Genomic DNA, 18,138 nt, shown 5'->3' with positions numbered 1-18,138 from the left:
GGCTGAGACTCTCCTGTTTCAGTTTCCTAACTTGTCATAGGCTTGTTGTGCAAACTAAAATGAAATGGCACTTGGAGATCACTTCTCGCCGTGCGTGGGTGGGGCTGGGGCGGGGCAGCGGGCGGGGGATGAGGGGGCGCGGCCCTGCTTGCCGAGTGTGGCTGCGCGCTAGGCGGCGGCAGCGGGCTCGGCTCCGGGCGCGGCCGACGCGCTGTCCCTCTTGGCGGGGTAGGCGGCCGGGGCGGAGCGCCACGTTCGTGCTCAGCGCTTTCAGAGCAGCGGAAGCCGAGCCGGAGGAGCGGGATGGCGGCGGTAGCAGGCGAGACGCGCCGGGTGCTGGTGTACGGCGGCAGGGGCGCGCTGGGCTCCCGATGCGTGCAGGCGTTCCGCGCCCGCAACTGGGTAATTCGGCGGGCTGCGGGCGGGCACCGTGGTGACTGGGGCCCAGAGGGGCCTGCAGGTGCAGCGCCGGAGCGCGCTCTGGAAGGAAGCTGCGGGCCCCCGAGCACCCCCAGACATGAGTGCTTGCACATGTATGCACACGTCTACACGTCTGTTCTGTCTCCGAGTGCGTGCGTACCCCGGGGCCCGAGGTGCAGGGCCTTTGCTCTCCAAGGAGAAAGGTTCGGGGGCATGCGGCGGCTGCTCCGTCGGCCTCTTCCAGGCCCGGAAAGTCTGGCATGACTCGAGAAAGAACAGAGACGGAGGAAGAGGTAATGAGAGGGAAGGATCTGGAATCACACTGCTTGCCTGGGGTTACTAGCCCCTATGACCATGAACGGATTGCTTAACGTCAGCGAACTTGAGTTTCCCCATCCGTAAAATGGGGATAATAATAGTATTTATCCCTTAGGGGAGTTACGAAGATTAAATGAGATGAATGGCGTCGTTGCGCATAAATTGTAAATTGCTTGACTCGTGGTAAAAGCTATTTAAATGTTAGCTATTATTGATATGTATACATATATATTACTGATATATACCCCTGTTCCATTTGCTTCCGTTGTATGTGATACTTTGAAGCCCCGCAAATGCCTTTTGTTTTGCAAAGATTACTTCTACTACTTTGCATAATCAGTAGCCGCTCCCCGGAAAGCAGCAAGGAAGAGACGAGGTTGTTGTCGCCGAGCTTGTGGCGGGGTCACGGACCCTGACCCCAGCAGCCACAGGGCTCCGCGCGCACGCCCACAGTTTTTTCTCGCTGCAGCTGTTTCTTACTCAGGGACCCCACTCTGGGGAGCTTTCGAGGGTGTTTACTTAGCAGCAGCCTGAGCAAGGGTGCGCTGGGACCAGAGAGAAAGGGTGCCAGGGTTTTCTTCTTACTCACAGTCTGGTATAGGAATATGCTTTGAAGGATTCGAAATACATCACCTTCCCACCATTTACCTGTCTTGGGGAATTTTCCCAGGTCTGCAGCCGTGGATGGTGGTGACAATGGGAACATTTAAGGACTGCCAGCCAAAGGCCAAGCACTGTGCTCCTACATACTCTTAGTTTCCTTTGCTCTTTCCTGTAACTTTAATACAGGGCTCCTGTATCCACCTACATTATAGACACAAAGGCTGTGCTTCCTCCCGGTGGGGGCACTTTGGCCCTTTGACTTGGTGAATCTGCAGAGCTGATTTACCTGTGACTCTCCTGTCTTTCTCTGCCTTCCTTCCTGGGAGCTCTGGGAGGGCAGGGATAGAACCTTTTCTTTGTCTCAGTATCCCCCATGGCTGTGACACAGAAGTAGTGAGTGTTTTGAAAGGATGCTGTGTTCTTCAAAGCTTGTGATGGAGATGCTTATCTCTGGGACCTTCAGACTCCCAGACCTTGGAGCTTTCTGAGTAAGAACCATGTGTGACCTGTGCCAGCAGCTGTAGAATCTTACATTTCATTTACTTCTCACACTAACACCATTCATTGTTGACAACCCCCATTTTACAGGTGAGGAACCTCTGCAGAGTGGGTGAACGAGAAAGCCGCTATAGGGCAGAACCAGGATTCAAAGCCTGATCTGATTTCTGAACCCACAGTCATCCCTTTATGCTCTGGGACAGTGGTCGGAAAACTCCAATTTGCCGTGGGTTGAATCCTGCCTGGCACCTTTCTTCATAGAGCCCAAGAGCTAGAAATAGTTCCCCATTTTTAAATGGTTGAAAAGAAATCAAAAGAAGAGTAGTATTTTGTGACATGTGAACATTATATGAAATTCATAATTCAGTGTCTGAAGTTTAATTGGCACACAAGCCACGCTCATTCATTGATTTATTTACTGTTGTCTATGGCTGCTCTCCAGCTATAATAGCAGAGTTGAGTAGTTGCACCAGATGTTGTATGGCCAGCAAAGCCTAAAATATTTACTCTCTGGCTCTTTACAGAAAAGATTTGCAGACCCCTGGTCTAGGGGGTCTCTGCACGATCAAGGTTTGGCTCTCAGAGGTGAGAGTGGAAGAGGAAGAGGTGTTTGGGAGCAGAATGGGCTAGCCTGGGGCTCAGTAAGGGGTACACTGGCTGAAGCCAGATCAGATGCCCTTCAAAGAGTGTGAGAGGTCGGTTGCTAGATCCTTTCTCTAGGGAGTTTTCATGTAAGCCTCTTATGTGCCTCCACTCCCCGAGTTCCTGGGCATGGATCTTTAACAACTGACTGTCTCTTGACCGAAGCTGTTTTCTCCTTGATCCAGTGGGTCGCCAGCATCGATGTCGTGGAGAATGAAGAGGCCAGTGCCAGCGTCCTGGTTAAAATGACAGACTCGTTTACGGAGCAGGCTGACCAGGTAAGTCTAGAGAAGGCCCTACCGTGCATGTGGTAGGGGAATGCTGGGGATAGGGTTCCACCGGCTGTGTGCTCTTCCTTTTTTTCAGGTATTATTTCTCTAATTATGAAAGCCATTTGTGCTCATGGAGGGAAATTTGGAAAAAATGAAAAAAACCACAAAGATAAATAGCCCATAATTCATGTCTAGTTAGCTCAGCAGTTAGATCACATTTTGGCCCATTTTCTTGTCTTATAAACTATGCATACTATATGTTACTAGCTTTACAAGTTGAGATAAATTCGTATTTTATATGTTATGGTCAGCTTTCTTTTTTAAACTTAACCTTTAACTTAGATACTTATTCAGATCACTTAATAATACCTGTGTTGACATGTAATTTTTCTTTGTGTGGATTGGTCACAGTTTGTTTAGGTTGCACTTAATTATACATTTAAGTTTTTTGCAAGGTTTTCTTTTTTTACCATTATCAAGAATACTGTGGTGAACTTCGTCGTCTCTATCTGATTATTTATTTAGCATACATTCTAAAAAGTGGGCTCCCCCTGTTCAAAGCAAGAATACTAACAAAGCAGATTGTTTCTAATTATAAAATTATAAGCTTACTGTAAAATAAGAAGTCAAACAAAACTATACAAATATATAGGTAAATTGTGAAATACCCCTCTTTCTCTCTGTGATAGTGTCACCTCCCCCCACCCAGAAGGAAGCACTGTTAACAATTTGATGGATATCTTGGTGTATATATCTGAGATGCTCTTAAGCGGTTGTGCCTTTCTGAAAGAGCTGTTCCCACCAGCTGCATGAGGATGTGCTTTATATCATTCTCATGCCACCCCTCAGCTATTTCTTATAACAAATTTAAAAAATTTTAAAAGTAGTGCATATATGATGTAGAAAATACAGTAAAGCAAAAAGAAGAAGGAAATCATTTCTGTTCTCACGGTGCAGTTAATATTTTGTTATATTTTCTGACAGTCCATTTCTCCAAACATATACATGTATAAATCTAAAAATTTTTTAAAAACCCTGGGACTTCCCTGGCAGTCCAGTGGTTAAGACTCTGCTCTTCCACTGCAGGGGGCCTGGGTTCGATCCCTGGTTGGGGAACTAAGATCCTGCATGCTGTACAGTGTGGCAACCCCCCCCAAAAAAAGCCCAAATAAATTATGACTATACTGTAACTGCTCATTTGCTCTTCCTAAAGCATCAGTTTGGCATAGTTTAGAATATAGGAACCCAGCTGACTTATTCCAAAATGTAGATTTTTGTTGTCCTTACTTTTTATAATGTGCTCCCAGTGTTTCCTATATTTAAGGATATTATTGTCTTTAATGGACCTAATAGTAAAACTTGATGTGGCTTCGTTGTGTGTTAGATACCATACTAAGTGCCGTATTTGCATTTGCATTAACTCAATCTCTGTAAAACAGTTTCTCATTTTATCTTCCTTTTAGAAATGAGGAGTCTGAGGCATAGAAGTCCCTGGTGTTTGCTCAAAGTCAAAGCTAGTAGGTGGCAGAGCTAGGATTTGAACCTGGGCAGTGGGGGTTTGATGTCTGTGCTCCTAACTGTACCTTAAGTTGGTTCTCAGCAAAATAGCTTCATGTGAATAAAGTAATGAAAACTTAAACCAAGTGCTAGGAAGGCATCTGGGCTTGGATAGCAGCAGCTCCTCCAGACGTGGTTCTCTGTAATCAGCGTCTCTCCTGCTCCTTTAATTGCAGGTTTCTGATGTCTGTATCCCTTTTTGAATGTGAAGTTGTCCGCATCTGAGTCTTGACTATACAGTGCATCTTTACGATGAAGATTGGGAAATGCCTTCGTTATTATAAGCTTAGCTTTTAAAATCTTTAACCCCTCCTGTAGGAGACTTTCTCATCCCCCAGTCACTCAATTAAGAATTTCTGGACAAAAACATGACATCCAGTTTTTGTTTCTAAAGCTCCAGAAGAGGAAGTTCAATCCTAATACACGTAAAATTGGCCCCCTGGATTGGAAATTCACGATGACAGTGATAAGATGAAGAAGTGAGAGAAGTACTAAATCTTTAGAAGACTATTGGGCAGAAAGCAGAATTTAAGGGGAAGGAGTTTTAAAATGCCTCGTTTAAATTTTATTATAAAAATAAAAGACAGAGGTTGTAAGAAAACAAATCAAGCAGGTGCATTGTTGGTACGGGCTCCATGCTTCCCTAAAAAGTAGAGAGCACAGGTTGTGTGCCTGTACAGAGGTCAGGGGAAATGATCCAATTTCCTGCAGCTGGGATCTGGGCTGTTGGCAACAGGGTGTGGCTTAGAAATCAGGGAGGGGCAGCCGGGGAACCAGGGTAACAGGAGAAAGGTCAACAAAAGCTAAATCAGGATTAGGTGATTAGGTGAGATACTAATTGCCAAGGGATATTCAGGAATCTTCTTAAAATGAAAGCTTTAGGTATAGAATGTACAGAGAGGAAAGATTGGTTTCCATTGCCAAAGCAGTCTCTTTGGAAGAGTAATTTTTTTTTTTTTGGCTGGGCCTCATGGTTTGCGGGATCTTAGTTCCAGGGGTTGAACCCGTGCCCCGTGTAGTGAAAGTGCGGAGTCCTAACCACTGGACCACCAGGGAAGTCCCTTGAAAAAGTAATTTAAGGCTCAGAAATAGTTAGGGAAAGCAGTCAGAGACTGAAATGTTACTGCTGGGAGAATTACACCATTTACACTTAACACCATTGTGTTAAGTCTTAAGAAGATTGATCTTAACAAAGCTATTGAGAGGCTGTGGTCCTTTCAGCCATTCCAGAAAAATATGGTATAGTGTTGAGCATAGATACCTTCCAGAAAAATATGGAAAAGGGTCATGGGTAATGACCAGGATTGTCTGTCTTGTCAGACTTTTGTTTTAATAAATTGTAACAAAAGGACATGTATATGTTTTCAACACTTTAAACATTTTAATCAGACAGAAATAAAGAATTAAAATGACCCCCATGTACTCATTATTTACCAACATTTTGCCATTGACTATTTTTTATTGCTTTTTAAAAAAAATAATTTCTCTTTGGCTTTTTTTTTTTCTTGGAGTTGCAGTTAATGGGATACTTGTATTCCAGGAGAGTGGAATTGATTATTTCAGATTATGATTCTGTGATTTGCAAAGAAAGTCGGCAAAGAAGTATACCAGAAGGCTAGCTGTAGGCAGTGAAGCCCTAGGTGATTTTTTAAAAAACTTTTCCTACTTTATTTATTGTTTTATTCCAGGGATGCATATGTCTCCACCCTTTAGATGTTCAGAAGACGACTAGGTTGCTTTATAAAAATCACACTGAAATGTAGTCAAGCTTCACTATCCAAAGGTCCATTATAAATTGGTCCTGCATCTTATTTTCAAAGTATTGATTGCCAGGTACTGTGAACTGACTTAAAAAGAAGTGAAAAATAAATGGAGGTGACTGTAAAGATGTCAGCCTGTTGAGGTTTACCTGACTGTTTGTGCATCTTCCCAACCCTTTCATTTCAGGTGACCGCTGAGGTTGGAAAGCTCTTGGGTGCAGAGAAGGTGGACGCAATCCTTTGTGTGGCTGGAGGATGGGCTGGGGGCAATGCCAAGTCCAAGTGTGAGTCCTTTTCTGAGTTAGTCATTTTGCTCTTCTCTTTGTCCAGGTGCGTGGGGATCCGTCTATACTATGTGTCAGGTCAGGTGTTTTCCTGTATGTGTCCCAGAAGCTTTACCATAGCTGTGAGGTAGGGATCAACACCCCATTTTACAGATAATGAAAAAACTTCCCATAGAAGGGGGTTAGGGCAGAGGGACCTTGAGATTGACATTTAAAAAGGAGACAAAATGAAATCAGCATTGTTTCTACCCCAGTCTTTCAGGACTTATTACTGGGAGTTGGGGGATGTGAATGGAATGGAGAGATCATTCTGAAGATCAAAAGGACTCAAAACTGAGCTTTTGTTAAAGCTGAGTATATTTTCCATTTTTTATTATGAACATTTTCAGATATACAGAAAAGTTGAAAGAACAGTTCAACGCACACCCTTATGTCCTCTGTCTAGATTCAATACTTGTTAACGTTTGCTATACTTGCATTCTCTTGCTTTCTTACATGTGTGTCCTCTGTGTGTGTATTTTTTTGTTGTTGTTGATCATTTGAAAGTAATTTGACACTTCACTATACTTCAACATGCGCCTCCAAAGATGAAGCTGTTCTCCCACGTTATCGTAATACCATTCTCATACCTAAGAAAATTAACAGTGATTCTATAAGATTAATAGTATCAGCTCATGTTCTGATTACCTCAGTTTATTCCATATCTTTCATAGTTGTTTTCTCTAAATTTGTTCCAGTCAGGGTTTATGTACTGCATTTTATTGTTGTTTTTAGTCTCTTAATCTAGAATTTTTTTTTTTTTTTTTCCTGTGACAGACTTGGCAGGTCCAGGGCAGTTTTTTTTTTTTTGGCAGTACGCAGGCCTCTCACTGTTGTGGCCTCTCCCATTGCTGAGCACAGGCTCTGGACGCGCAGGCTCTGGACGTGCAGGGTCAGCGGCCATGGCTCACGGGCCCAGCTGCTCCACGGCATGTGGGATCTTCCCAGACCGGGGCACGAACCCGCGTACCCTGCATTGGCAGGCGGACTCTCCACCACTACGCCACCAGGGAAACCCCCAGGGCAGTTTTCATATAGACTGTCACCCACACTGAATTTGTCAGACTGTTTCTTTAAGGTATCATTTACCTTGTTCCTCTGTCCTTGGTATTTCCTGTGAACTGGAAGGTAGGTGTAGAGGCTTGCTTAGATTCAGGTTAAATATTTTGAGGTGAGAGTGCTTCCTGAGTGATGTGGACTTCATACTGCATCACTTAGGGAGCTTACCATGTCACATGGCCTTCTCCATCCAGAGTGATGCCAAATTTCATGCTTGGTTAAGGTGGCAAGCTGATAGATTTCCATCATAAAGGTTCATTTTTCTGTTTGCAATTATAAGTGACCTATGGGATGGTACTTTGGCATCATGTATGAATATCCTGTTCCCAAACACCTTGAGAACCCCAAATTCCCAAAACCTAATGGTTATAAGCATCCATTGGTAATCTCTACCTGAGTCAGTCATCCCATTGGGGATTGGAGAATGGTAGTTTTCTAATTCTATCATTCCTTCTACATTTATCAGCCAAAGCCATTTAAAAAGGACTTGATTTTCTGTGAACCACACTTAAATGTGAAATTGGTATTTTGTGTGGTGATCAGTTGGCAAAACACCCTGATGGCCTTTTGTGTACTTTGGTAACAAGAAGTGATAAATGTGGGTCCATCCATTTTTTTTTGTAGTTCTTTTTAGCAGGGAAATGCAGTACCTTGGTTGTCACCTACTGAAGACCCCTCTTCCTATATCAGGAGGGCTCTCTTTCTGAGTCATGGGTGCAGCTTCACTGGGTTCTGTGTGTCCTGTGAGGGAGGAAGGGGACAACTGTTCAGCTGGTGATGTGACACTCCTTACCACTTATTCCTCTTCACGTCTCTGGAAGGCCAGAGGGTTAAAACAACTGCAAAATGGTTGTTATTTCAGCTTTCTTTTAAAGAGTCTTTAAAGCTGGCATTAAACTTTCAGCCATAAAAAAAATGTAGCTCCATAAAAGCCCTCTTTATGTTCAGATGGTAATAGTCCCTGAGATTTTTATCACAGATAAAACCTGACTTAGATATATAGGTTCTAATTATAGATCTAATGCCCTTTATAAAGTAGGACAATGTTTGAATTAAAGCCAGTCCTGCATATTTGTCAACAGTCATCATTTATTGGCTGACGTTTACCAGTTTACAGGTGAGGAAGTTGAGACTCAGGTGATCATGTGGCCTGGATTCGAACCCGTGTCTCTGACCGCAAGCCCTGGGCTATTTGTATTAGATCTCCTTGTAGACACGGAGTGGCCGTGAGGGCTTCCTGGAGTGTTGGGCGCCATGAGTCGAGCTCACCTGTCATTTTCTTCCCTGAGAATGCTCACCTCATGTGTTTCTTTGCTCAGCTCTCTTTAAAAACTGTGACCTGATGTGGAAGCAGAGCATGTGGACGTCGACCATCTCCAGCCACCTGGCCACCAAGCACCTCAAAGAAGGAGGCCTCCTGACCTTGGCAGGGGCCAAGGCCGCCCTGGATGGGACTCCGGGTGAGCCTCCATTTCCCTGTCTGTGAAATGGGAATGCTAACACTTGCTTGCTGGGGTTGCTGGACACTTCCGTGACATGAGGACTATTAAAGCCCTTTACCCTCTCAGGTGCTTTACAGTTTGATGGATTTTGCTTCCTTTTAGGCCCAGATTTTTTTAGGGGAAAAACTCCTGATCTTTTCATTTGCATTGTCCTCATGTTCGCAGTGGTGAAGGACCGCTGTAATCTGGCAGCCCCTCATCTTGTTTATTTATCTGTGATGCACCCAGGGAATGAATGGTGTTGCAGTAGCTATCAGCTAGGTAATAGTCACATTGTGTTCATGTGTCCCAAGGATAGTGTGAGCTGTAGAGCGAGAGACGCTGAGGTAGATTCTTCACCCTAGCTGTGTGACCTAGAACAAATCATTTGTTCTCTTTGACGATATTTCTGCTGTAGTTTCCTTAATTGTAATATAGTGACAGTAATATCTACCTTGAAGAGTAGTCATAAGGTGTTAGAGGTATTAATATGTCCAAAGTGCCTGGCGCATGGTAAGTCTTATTATATATTCGCATTTAATCCTGGGGTAGAGATCATTATTATCTTTTTCATTTTACAGATAAGGAAACTAAAACTTAGAGAGGGTAAGTAATTTGTCTGGGTTATGCAAAAAATAAGTTGCAAACGTACATTGAATTGAAACCCTGATCATTTTTAAATTCTGTGCTTTTTTTGTTACATCATGCAGATCCAAGTTCCCTTTGCATTTTGTACTCCCTGTGTTAGCTTGCTAGGGTTGCCATAACAAAGTACCACAGACTGGGTGGCATAAGTATTTTCTCACGGTTCTGGAGGCTAGAAGTTCAAGATCAAGATGTCAGTAGGGTTGCTTTCTTCTGAGGCCTCTCTCCTTGGCTTGTGGATGGCTGTCTTTTCCCTGTGTCTTTGTGTTGTCCTCCCTCTGTGTTTGTCTGTGTCCAAATTTCCTCTTCTTAGAAGTATACCAGTCGTATTGGATTAGGACCCACCCTAATGACCTCATTTTAACTTAACTCCCATCTCCAAATACAGTCACATTCTGAGGTATGGGGGTTAGGACGTCAATATCTGAATTTGGCTGGGGGGCACAATTCAACCCATCACTCTACCTTTGGGATCGGGCTAAAAGAATTTAAGCAGGGGGTCAGGGAGTTAGCACAGGGAGGCAGAAACTGTCTTATCTCGACTACCTACATTGAACTCTTATTTAAAAAAAGGGGGGAGGTTTTTTGGGATCTCTTTAGTAAGTGGTGGAAACCTTGAGCACCTTTTTCGATTTTAATGTAACTAACTTAATTGTGAGGCTGTTACAAATTAGTAATTTCTTGCCACTCATTTTCTTATCATGTTTCTCAGAGCATGTGATCTTACAAGTCCGTGGCTATTGCAATGATTAAAGCTATGCATATGTTAGATGCTAGTTGGGTTAAGATCTGATTTTTATTAAAGGTGACATAGAGCAGAGGTACTAGAAAGTAAATAGAGAAATGAGTAATAGTTTGACATTGAAAAAAAACTGTAGGACTGAAAGACGAATTTTTCTGAAGGACAAAACAGTCTTCTACTTGCCTTTGGTTTGTAAATATCATTCTTTGCTTATAGTTTCAGATACTGATTAAGACTATGGGATCTGGAACTACACGGGTTGGTTTTGTATTGTGGTTTTGCCATTTAGTTGCTGTGTGATATTTGGCAAGTTACTTAACCTCTCTGAACCTCAGTTTTGTCATCTGTAAAATGAAGGTAAATAGTAATACCTCCTTTATACGGTAGTTGTGACTTGTAAACATCTTAGTGGATGTAAATGGTTTAGAAAAGGTGTTAGAGTCAGTAGTAAATGTGAACTATTATTATTATTTACTCCAGGCTTACTTTTTCTCACTTACTCTTGCTTCAGATATTAATAAATTTGTTCATCTTTCAGCTCATTAGTTAGATGTTGTTAAACTTTTTTGAGTCATGAAATCTTTTAACTGATTTGGACCCCAGAAAAATCTGGGGAACTCTGTGAAAGCAGGTGATGAACAGGCTTAAGAGTCCCTCAAACCTAAGAAGAGTTGTTCAAAAATAGAAAATTTTTCACTTGGAAAGATACTGAGAAAACCCTCACCCTCCTATTTCCAAGGTTGTATTTGTAGACTGTCCACTGGAGCATAAACTGTATCGAAGTGATGGTGATCACTTTTGTTTACCATCTAAGGATCTGTTTTATGTTTGGAAATCAGCCCTTAGGGACTACACTGATCATTTTGAAATTGGAAAGACAGTTTTTATCTTCTTAATGAAATACATTTTTTTCCATATCTTGCCAATGATGCCCTTACCTGCATTGTGTAGAATTCTGTGGAATTAAACCATTAGGGCTGCTGGCTGCTTGTTTCTTTCCCTGCTTTCATGCTGTTTGAGTGGAATGAAGAGAGAGTCCTAGGAGTTTGCTGGGGACAGGGGCTGAACGAATGAGATTCATGCACTGGTTTATTTTAATTACTGTTAGATCTTCCTGCCATTGTTGGCCTCCTGCCCCTAATTAAACAGAGAAGCCAGGTTTGGTGAAATATTCTTCTTGTACTTCTAAATAACTTTTTGAAACCTTGACCCTCTTTTGCAATTTGAGGTTACTGTGGAAGTGGTTCAGTGATTGGTTTCTTGGCTGGGCTGTGAGCCCCACCTCCCCGTGGACCTCTGATGCCTCCTCAGTTGTTATTCTTTAAACAGCATGCCTGCTGGGGTTTTTAAGGGCACTGCTGACCTTTGGAAGTAGTGGTTTTCCGAAGGTGGAGGGGTGTTGACAGCAATTAACCATTCTTCCTTACTGTGATAGCTGTATTTAGTGCACCTACAGCTGGGTGCTGTGGGGAACTTTGGAGAGGAGAGAGACCTCACTTGCCATGTGTCTGGGGGTTCAGACGGAACCCTGTCCTAATAAGCTATTGTATTCAATATATAGACTGGATAAACAGCAAGGTCCTACTGTGAAGCACAGAGAACCATATTCAACATCCTGTAATAAACCATAGTGGAAGAGAATATTAAAAAAAAGAATGTATATAGATGTATAACTGAATTACTTTGCTGCACAGCAGAAATTAACACAACATTGTAAATCAACTGTACTTCAATAAAAGACAGCATGCCTTACTTCTGTCAGCAAGCATTTGCTGACTGGTGGGAGGAAAGGAAGGCTAATAGGTAGCTCGTATGCCCATATGTCACAATTACTCAAATGGTATACTTTATTTTTTTATTTTTTGGCTGTGCTGCGTGGCTTGTGGGATCTTAGTTCCTGGACCAGTGATCGAACTTGTGCCTCATGCAGCGGTAGCGTGGAGTCCTAACCCTGGACCGCTAAGGAATTTCCCCAGATGATATACTTTAAACAAGGAGTTGGACTCCAGGCCATAGCACTTCTATTAATTTGATGGGAAACACTTATGGAAGTCCTACCCTGTCCTGAGCCTAGAATTAAGTACTTTATCCCCATTTTACAGATGGGATAACTGAGGATTAGAAAGGTTTTGAGAACCGGCCTGGATTTCTTTAGTGGTAAGTGGAAGAGCTGGGCTTTGAACCTGCGCAGCCTGACTCTAAAGCCTGCGCTTCAAATGACTGCTCAGTTTTGCTGACCCATGGGGCACCCAGGGTGGGTGTGTGCAGGCTGCTCACAAGCGATACAAGGGTTCAGAACTCTTGCTTGGCTTTTAACCTCTCCATGGCCTCGATGCAAGTCTGTGTGTGAGCCTGGGCATATTACTCACCCTGTCCGAGCCTCTGTTTCCTTAGCAATAAAAATAGGATTAACCTCATGGCTTCTGTGATAAATGTTAAGTACCAGGCAAATAGAAGGTTATGTCCCTTCCACTTTCTCTCCATGGACGTCCCTGGTTCTCTTTTCCCGTCCTCCTCTGGACCCTGGCGTGGTGTTCTTTGAACATACCAGTGGCGGCCAGTGGTCACTGAAATGCTTTCTCCTTATTTCTCAGGGATGATTGGCTATGGCATGGCCAAGGGTGCGGTTCACCAGCTTTGCCAGAGCCTGGCCGGGAAGGACAGCGGCATGCCGTCCGGCTCTGCTGCCATCGCCGTGCTCCCGTAAGTGCTGGGGAGTCTCCCCCACCTCTGCCCCACGGCTGAGAGTTCACATGTGTCCTAGAGTCACTCTACACCAGGGGCGCATGTGTGCCATCACCTTGGCTTCTGAAATTCACCAGAGGCCCTGAAGATACCTGTTTAGGTTTTGGATTATCCTGGCCTTTCCAGAATGGTTGCTTGGCTAATGGGATGGGTCTCTCTTGCCTCTTTCTTGTTTTCTTTCCTTCCCTCTCTCTGTCCCTCCCTCCATCCTTGTTAAAAAATAGTTTACACATTTAATTTTATTATTTGTAGTTCTGTCTTTCAAGTCATTATAAGGTCGGTGTGGAAGAGAGACTGTATTAGGTTTGTGGGATGGGGGAGGGGGAGCTTGGGGAAGAATATGGGAAACTACGGGGAGACGTTTCTGGAGGGATTCCAGGACCAAATGGCTTGTCTCTTAGCTGTGCTCCTATAAAGAGGATGTCTGTCTGCTAGGGGACTGGGCTGTCCACGTATTCATTTGTGGGCTTCTGTGATTCTGTGACTTGGTCTCACGGCTGTTTTAAATGATTTCCGAGGCCTGAAGGTTCTTGGGAAAGTCATACATATCTGAATTCTGTTTTCCCTTGCTGAAAATTGGAAGATTTCATGGAAAACAGCCACAAAATGAAGGATGAGGCTGTCTTTTCCCCATATTTAAAGGAATATTGTGATTACACTTACAAAAACCTGAGAAATGAGTCTGCCGCATTTTAGGGAGTGAATGGAGACATAAACAGCAGAACAGTTTACTGTAGTAAAGACAGTGTTTTAGAAAAAAGGCAAAACGTGGCCCTTTCATTTTGCTCCTGTCTGCCTGAAGGGTGAGTTCTGAAGCGCTTGGCTGAGTCAGGCTGGGATGTGATCTCTGTAACCGTGGACTGTTTCCCGGCCTCTCTCTGATTATCTTCGTGTGATCTCTCCATGTACTTTCCTGGCCAAGGAGGGCCGGGCAGCTGTTGTTCTGAGGGGGAGGCACACGTGACACGCTTATCTCTGTGCTCGCAGGGTTACCCTGGACACACCGATGAACAGGAAATCAATGCCTGAGGCCGACTTCAGCTCCTGGACGCCCTTGGAATTCCTGGTCGAGTGAGTATCACAATCATTTCGGTGACTCAGCAGCTTCCATTCTCTGCCTCTTGAGGGAGAAAGGACAGGCCCGTGTTATCTTGGCTTATCAGCTTGGGGGGTTCGTGAGGGCCTGACCTCCGAGGGCACCTTGCACCTCATTGTCAATATCAGGGTGGAGGGGTTGATGGTGCCGACCTGAATCCTGGCTCCTCCACCCACCAGCTGGCCAATCTGACCATGTTGTTTTAACTGCTCTAGGCCTCAGTTTCCGCGCCTGTATAATGGGGGTCGGTGATAATCGTTAGGAGAGTAAGACGTGGAAGAGTGTGCCAAGGTCTGAGCACTGTGTGTGACCCATAGCAGGGCTGGGTAAGCCTGGAGCCTGTAAACCGTGTTCTGTCTGTTAAAGAGGAGTAGCTGCATGGAGTCTGCCGCTGATCTAGGTGGAACATCTGGGCCCACATGCCTGAATTAGTGCCAGGCCACAAACCCACAGGAAGCATCCTTTGTCCCCGAAATCACATTCAGCCCCTTGTGAGTATGGGTGGCACTGCAAGGTCACAGAGAGAGTGAGCTCTTTTGTTTGTCTAGATCTCAGTTTCCCGCACTCCTCTATTTAAGGGGGTGTTAAGCATGTGTTCACTCAGCACCCACTCGGGCCAGGGGCTCTGCTGGGCCCGGGGACGATGAGGAATAAGATGCAGGCCCTGCCTTCATGGAGTGGGGACGGACTCACCCAGCAGAGCCAGTGTCTGAGCCGCTTTGACGGCTATTTGCACAGGATGTTTCTAAAGCTTGGGCTGAGAAGAAGCTTGCTTCTGGCCTGAGGTTACATCTTATTTAAATGGAATTGGGAGGTATTTGGGACTTCTGTGTTTGGAACAAGCACTTACATAGCACTTACATGCCAGGCACCGTTTAAGCACTTCATAACCATGATCTTATTAAATGCTCATAGCAGGTCTGTGAGGGAGGTGCCGTCGTCTTTATTTAAGGTTTGGGGGCTCGGAGGCATGGGGAGTGTGGACCTAAGGAACTTGCCCTAGGTCACACAGCAAAGCCAGAATCTGACCCGGGCAGTGTGGCTGCAGAGCCCTCGGTCTTAACCACTGCCCCAACAGTTACTCCTGTCTTTGCCGGTATCATGCTTAACGCTGGATCTGCAAAAGAAAAAAAAAATTGAAGTTGTGGAAGGAACAACTCTTGAATGGTGTTTGCATTTGAGTTTCTTTTTAAAGGCCACTACTGCCAGCAATTCTTGACAGAGACATTGACCCAGGACCCTAGATGGAACATCTGGGGCCATGTGTGTAATTCAGTGCTGGGCCACAACTGACAGAGGGTGGGCTGGGACAGCCATGCCTTGCCCCAGAAATCATGCTCACCCATTTGTGGTATTTGAAAACTCACGTGACAAGTTGATATAAAGTTGGCTTTGCAATGTCTGTGAGCATGTTTCCTTCTTGGCTGTCCATGGTTAGAATGGCGTTCTCTCCCACCCACTCCAGACGGCTGACGAGGAGGAGGGGAGACGTAAGACCATTTATTAACCTGCCTAAGTAACACATACGCCTCTGCACATCCAGCTGTGACTGGTCTCCTTCAGAGCTGTCCCCTGAGCCCTGCCCCCAGAGACAGCTCAGGACACATGACAGTACTTCAGGGAGTTGGAGCAGCGCTTAGGTTTTTGAGCCTGCGTGACTTCCCTTCACGTGTTCAACCCCCAGAGGGGGAACTCGAATGACAGGACAGCTGAACGTCAGCTGTGGTCCAACAGGTTGCTTATCGGCGTTAAAGATCCCGGGAGGTCCTGAGAGTTCTCCGGCGAAGGAAGGGCCAAGGCCCCACCTGGGGTTTGTTGGAGGGGATGGTATACTCAGCACCAAGAGTAAATATTTTAAAAATGATCAGCTACTTGTTAAACCTTGTGAATTCCTTGTGCCCTTTTTCATTCCTCTCTTCTTAGACGAGGTCTCCCGTCTTCCCCAGGCATGGTTGGTTGCCCCTCCCCACACAGAGTTGGTTATTAAATGCCCCATTCCAACACCAAACGCGTTTTATTGTAATAGTCTGTTCTTTCATCTTTTTCCATTGCTTGGCACAGCTGTGGGCGCTCCACAAATATTTGTTAAAAAAAATAATAAATTTTTTCTCTTCTTAAATTCTGGGAAGTGATATAAACTAAGTGTCAAGTATTGTGCCCATGTCTGTCTCTTAGAATGAACTAATTAAAATCTTTTTTTAATCACACAAAATCGTACCACCGTGTTATAAAAGGATTCCAACAATGCAGAAAAATAGCAAAATAAAAACCTTGCCAAATCTAACCACTCAGGAATTAGGAGTAAAGTTCTGAAATGATCAGGGACCTAGGTTTGTGTCCATGAGATCTTAGAGGCTTTTTTACAGCTGCTGCTGTGCCCTCACCCCCCACCCGCCCAACCAGTAATGTGACTCTAAGCATGTGTCCAGATTTTTCCTTTTAAAATGTAAAGCTTCTCTTCTTTGTTCTAGAACCTTCCATGACTGGATCACAGAGAAAAACCGACCAAGCTCAGGAAGCCTAATCCAGGTGGTAACCACAAAGGGAAGGACGGAGCTTACCCCAGCGTATTTTTAAGCTACGTTTCATTGCCTGTGAGGTGCCTGTCAGAAAAATCATTAATCTATTAGCGTGGCCACATCTGGCCTTGCATTTTCTGTAGTCCTGTTCGTGGTACGAGACAGTGAGTCCTATCTTTCTCTCATCTAATGTGCGTTTGTTCTCCTAGGACAGTGTAATAGGTTTATGTGAAATAAAAACATGTGAAGCCCACAGATAGATAGCACTGTCTGTCTGTGTTAACCACGGAATTTAGGAGGTCTCAGGATGGCCCCCTCCGCTTCAGCGTCATGTTGAGGCTCTGTTTCTGTGTGCCTGCCAGTGGCTGTGTCGACCTGACTAGTGCAGAGATTTGTTGGGTCAGGGACATTTGGACCCTGAGTTATTTTTGAATGTTATGTTTATGTCACAGCCATAGTTTTTGTAGCCTCGAATTAAACTGCCATAAAACTCCTGTAGTGTAAGCAAAATCCTGTGGACTCTGTTAAGGTACCTTTTTCCTGTGCATTTGCCAAGTGTGCAAGAGAACTACTTGTGATTGTTGGAAGTTTATCTTCTTAATAAATGGACTTCATTTACTGTGTTGTCTTCTTTAATCAAAACATATCTTATAAGCAGTCATAGATGAAGGTACTAGAATCACAGGCTGCTAGTGGTCTTTAGCCTGACGTTCTCGAAAAGGGGGGTGGATTCAAATCCTGAAGTAAGTGTTCTCAGCACAGTGACAGAGGCATGTTTCCTTCTTGTGCGTATCAGAAACTGAAGCTGGGGGGATGGCCCTGTGCATTTAGAAGCAGTGCTCCACGTGAATGATACCGGCCATTCTGATTGAGAATTAGTGGTCTAGTGCACCCCATCATTTTACAGATGAGGAAACTGAGACCCAGAGCAATGACTTTCCATCCTTATGGCCAGTAAGTGGCAGAACTAAGCCCAGAACCCAGTCACCAGATGGCTGCTATTCATAAAGGCTTTTACCATGTGTTTTCTTTTTCAGTTCTTAAAATTTTTTTATTGAGGTAAAATTCACGTAACATAAAATTAACCATTTTAAAGTGAAAAAATTTGGTGGCGTTTAGTCTATTCACAATGTTCTGTAAACATGTTCATCACCCCAAAATCCAGCCCCATACCCACTAAGCAGTCACTCCTCATTCCCCCTGTCTCCAGCCCCTGGCAGCCACCAATCTGTTCTCTGTCTGTGAGTTTACCTGTTCTGGATATTTCATGTAAATACTATCATGCACACTCTGGCCTTTTGCGTCTGGCTTCTTTCACTTAGCATGTTTTCAAGGTTCATCTACTTTGGAGCAGCTATTAGCACTTCATTCCTTTTTGTGGCTGAATAATATTCCATTGTTTGTATATACTACACTGCATTCATCCATTCATCTGTTGATAGACATTTGAGTTGTTTC

The 18,138-nt window shown here is 44.3% G+C and overlaps 1 protein-coding gene across 1 annotated transcript; it reads left to right on the top strand.

Annotated features, from left to right (window-relative positions):
- Nucleotides 1–203: 203 nt before the first annotated feature.
- Nucleotides 204–17,298, top strand: QDPR (quinoid dihydropteridine reductase). The gene is made up of 7 exons (XM_082635533.1): nt 204–402; nt 2,667–2,759; nt 6,258–6,354; nt 8,772–8,912; nt 12,915–13,023; nt 14,053–14,136; nt 16,633–17,298. Exons 1-7 carry the CDS (start codon nt 304–306, stop codon nt 16,736–16,738), a joined length of 729 nt encoding a protein of 242 aa, XP_082491659.1. The 5' UTR covers nt 204–303; the 3' UTR covers nt 16,739–17,298.
- Nucleotides 17,299–18,138: the final 840 nt, after the last annotated feature.

This window comes from Mesoplodon mirus (genome assembly GCF_964341445.2).
Source record: "Mesoplodon mirus genome assembly, chromosome: 2".
In the NCBI taxonomy this organism is placed as follows: domain Eukaryota; kingdom Metazoa; phylum Chordata; class Mammalia; order Artiodactyla; family Ziphiidae; genus Mesoplodon; species Mesoplodon mirus.
The sequence above is the reverse complement of the archived record's forward strand: the minus strand, read 5'-3'. Positions and strand labels throughout refer to the sequence as shown.

What these genes read in the sequence shown, in the direction of transcription:
- QDPR (XM_082635533.1), top strand. Translation starts at nt 304, where the DNA reads ATGGCGGCGGTAGCAGGCGAGACGCGCCGGGTGCTGGTGTACGGCGGC. An exon ending in CGTTCCGCGCCCGCAACTGG is followed by an intron (nt 403 to 2,666) that starts GTAATTCGGCGG and finishes TCCTTGATCCAG; the next exon opens with TGGGTCGCCAGCATCGATGT. An exon ending in GCTGCCATCGCCGTGCTCCC is followed by an intron (nt 13,024 to 14,052) that starts GTAAGTGCTGGG and finishes CTGTGCTCGCAG; the next exon opens with GGTTACCCTGGACACACCGA.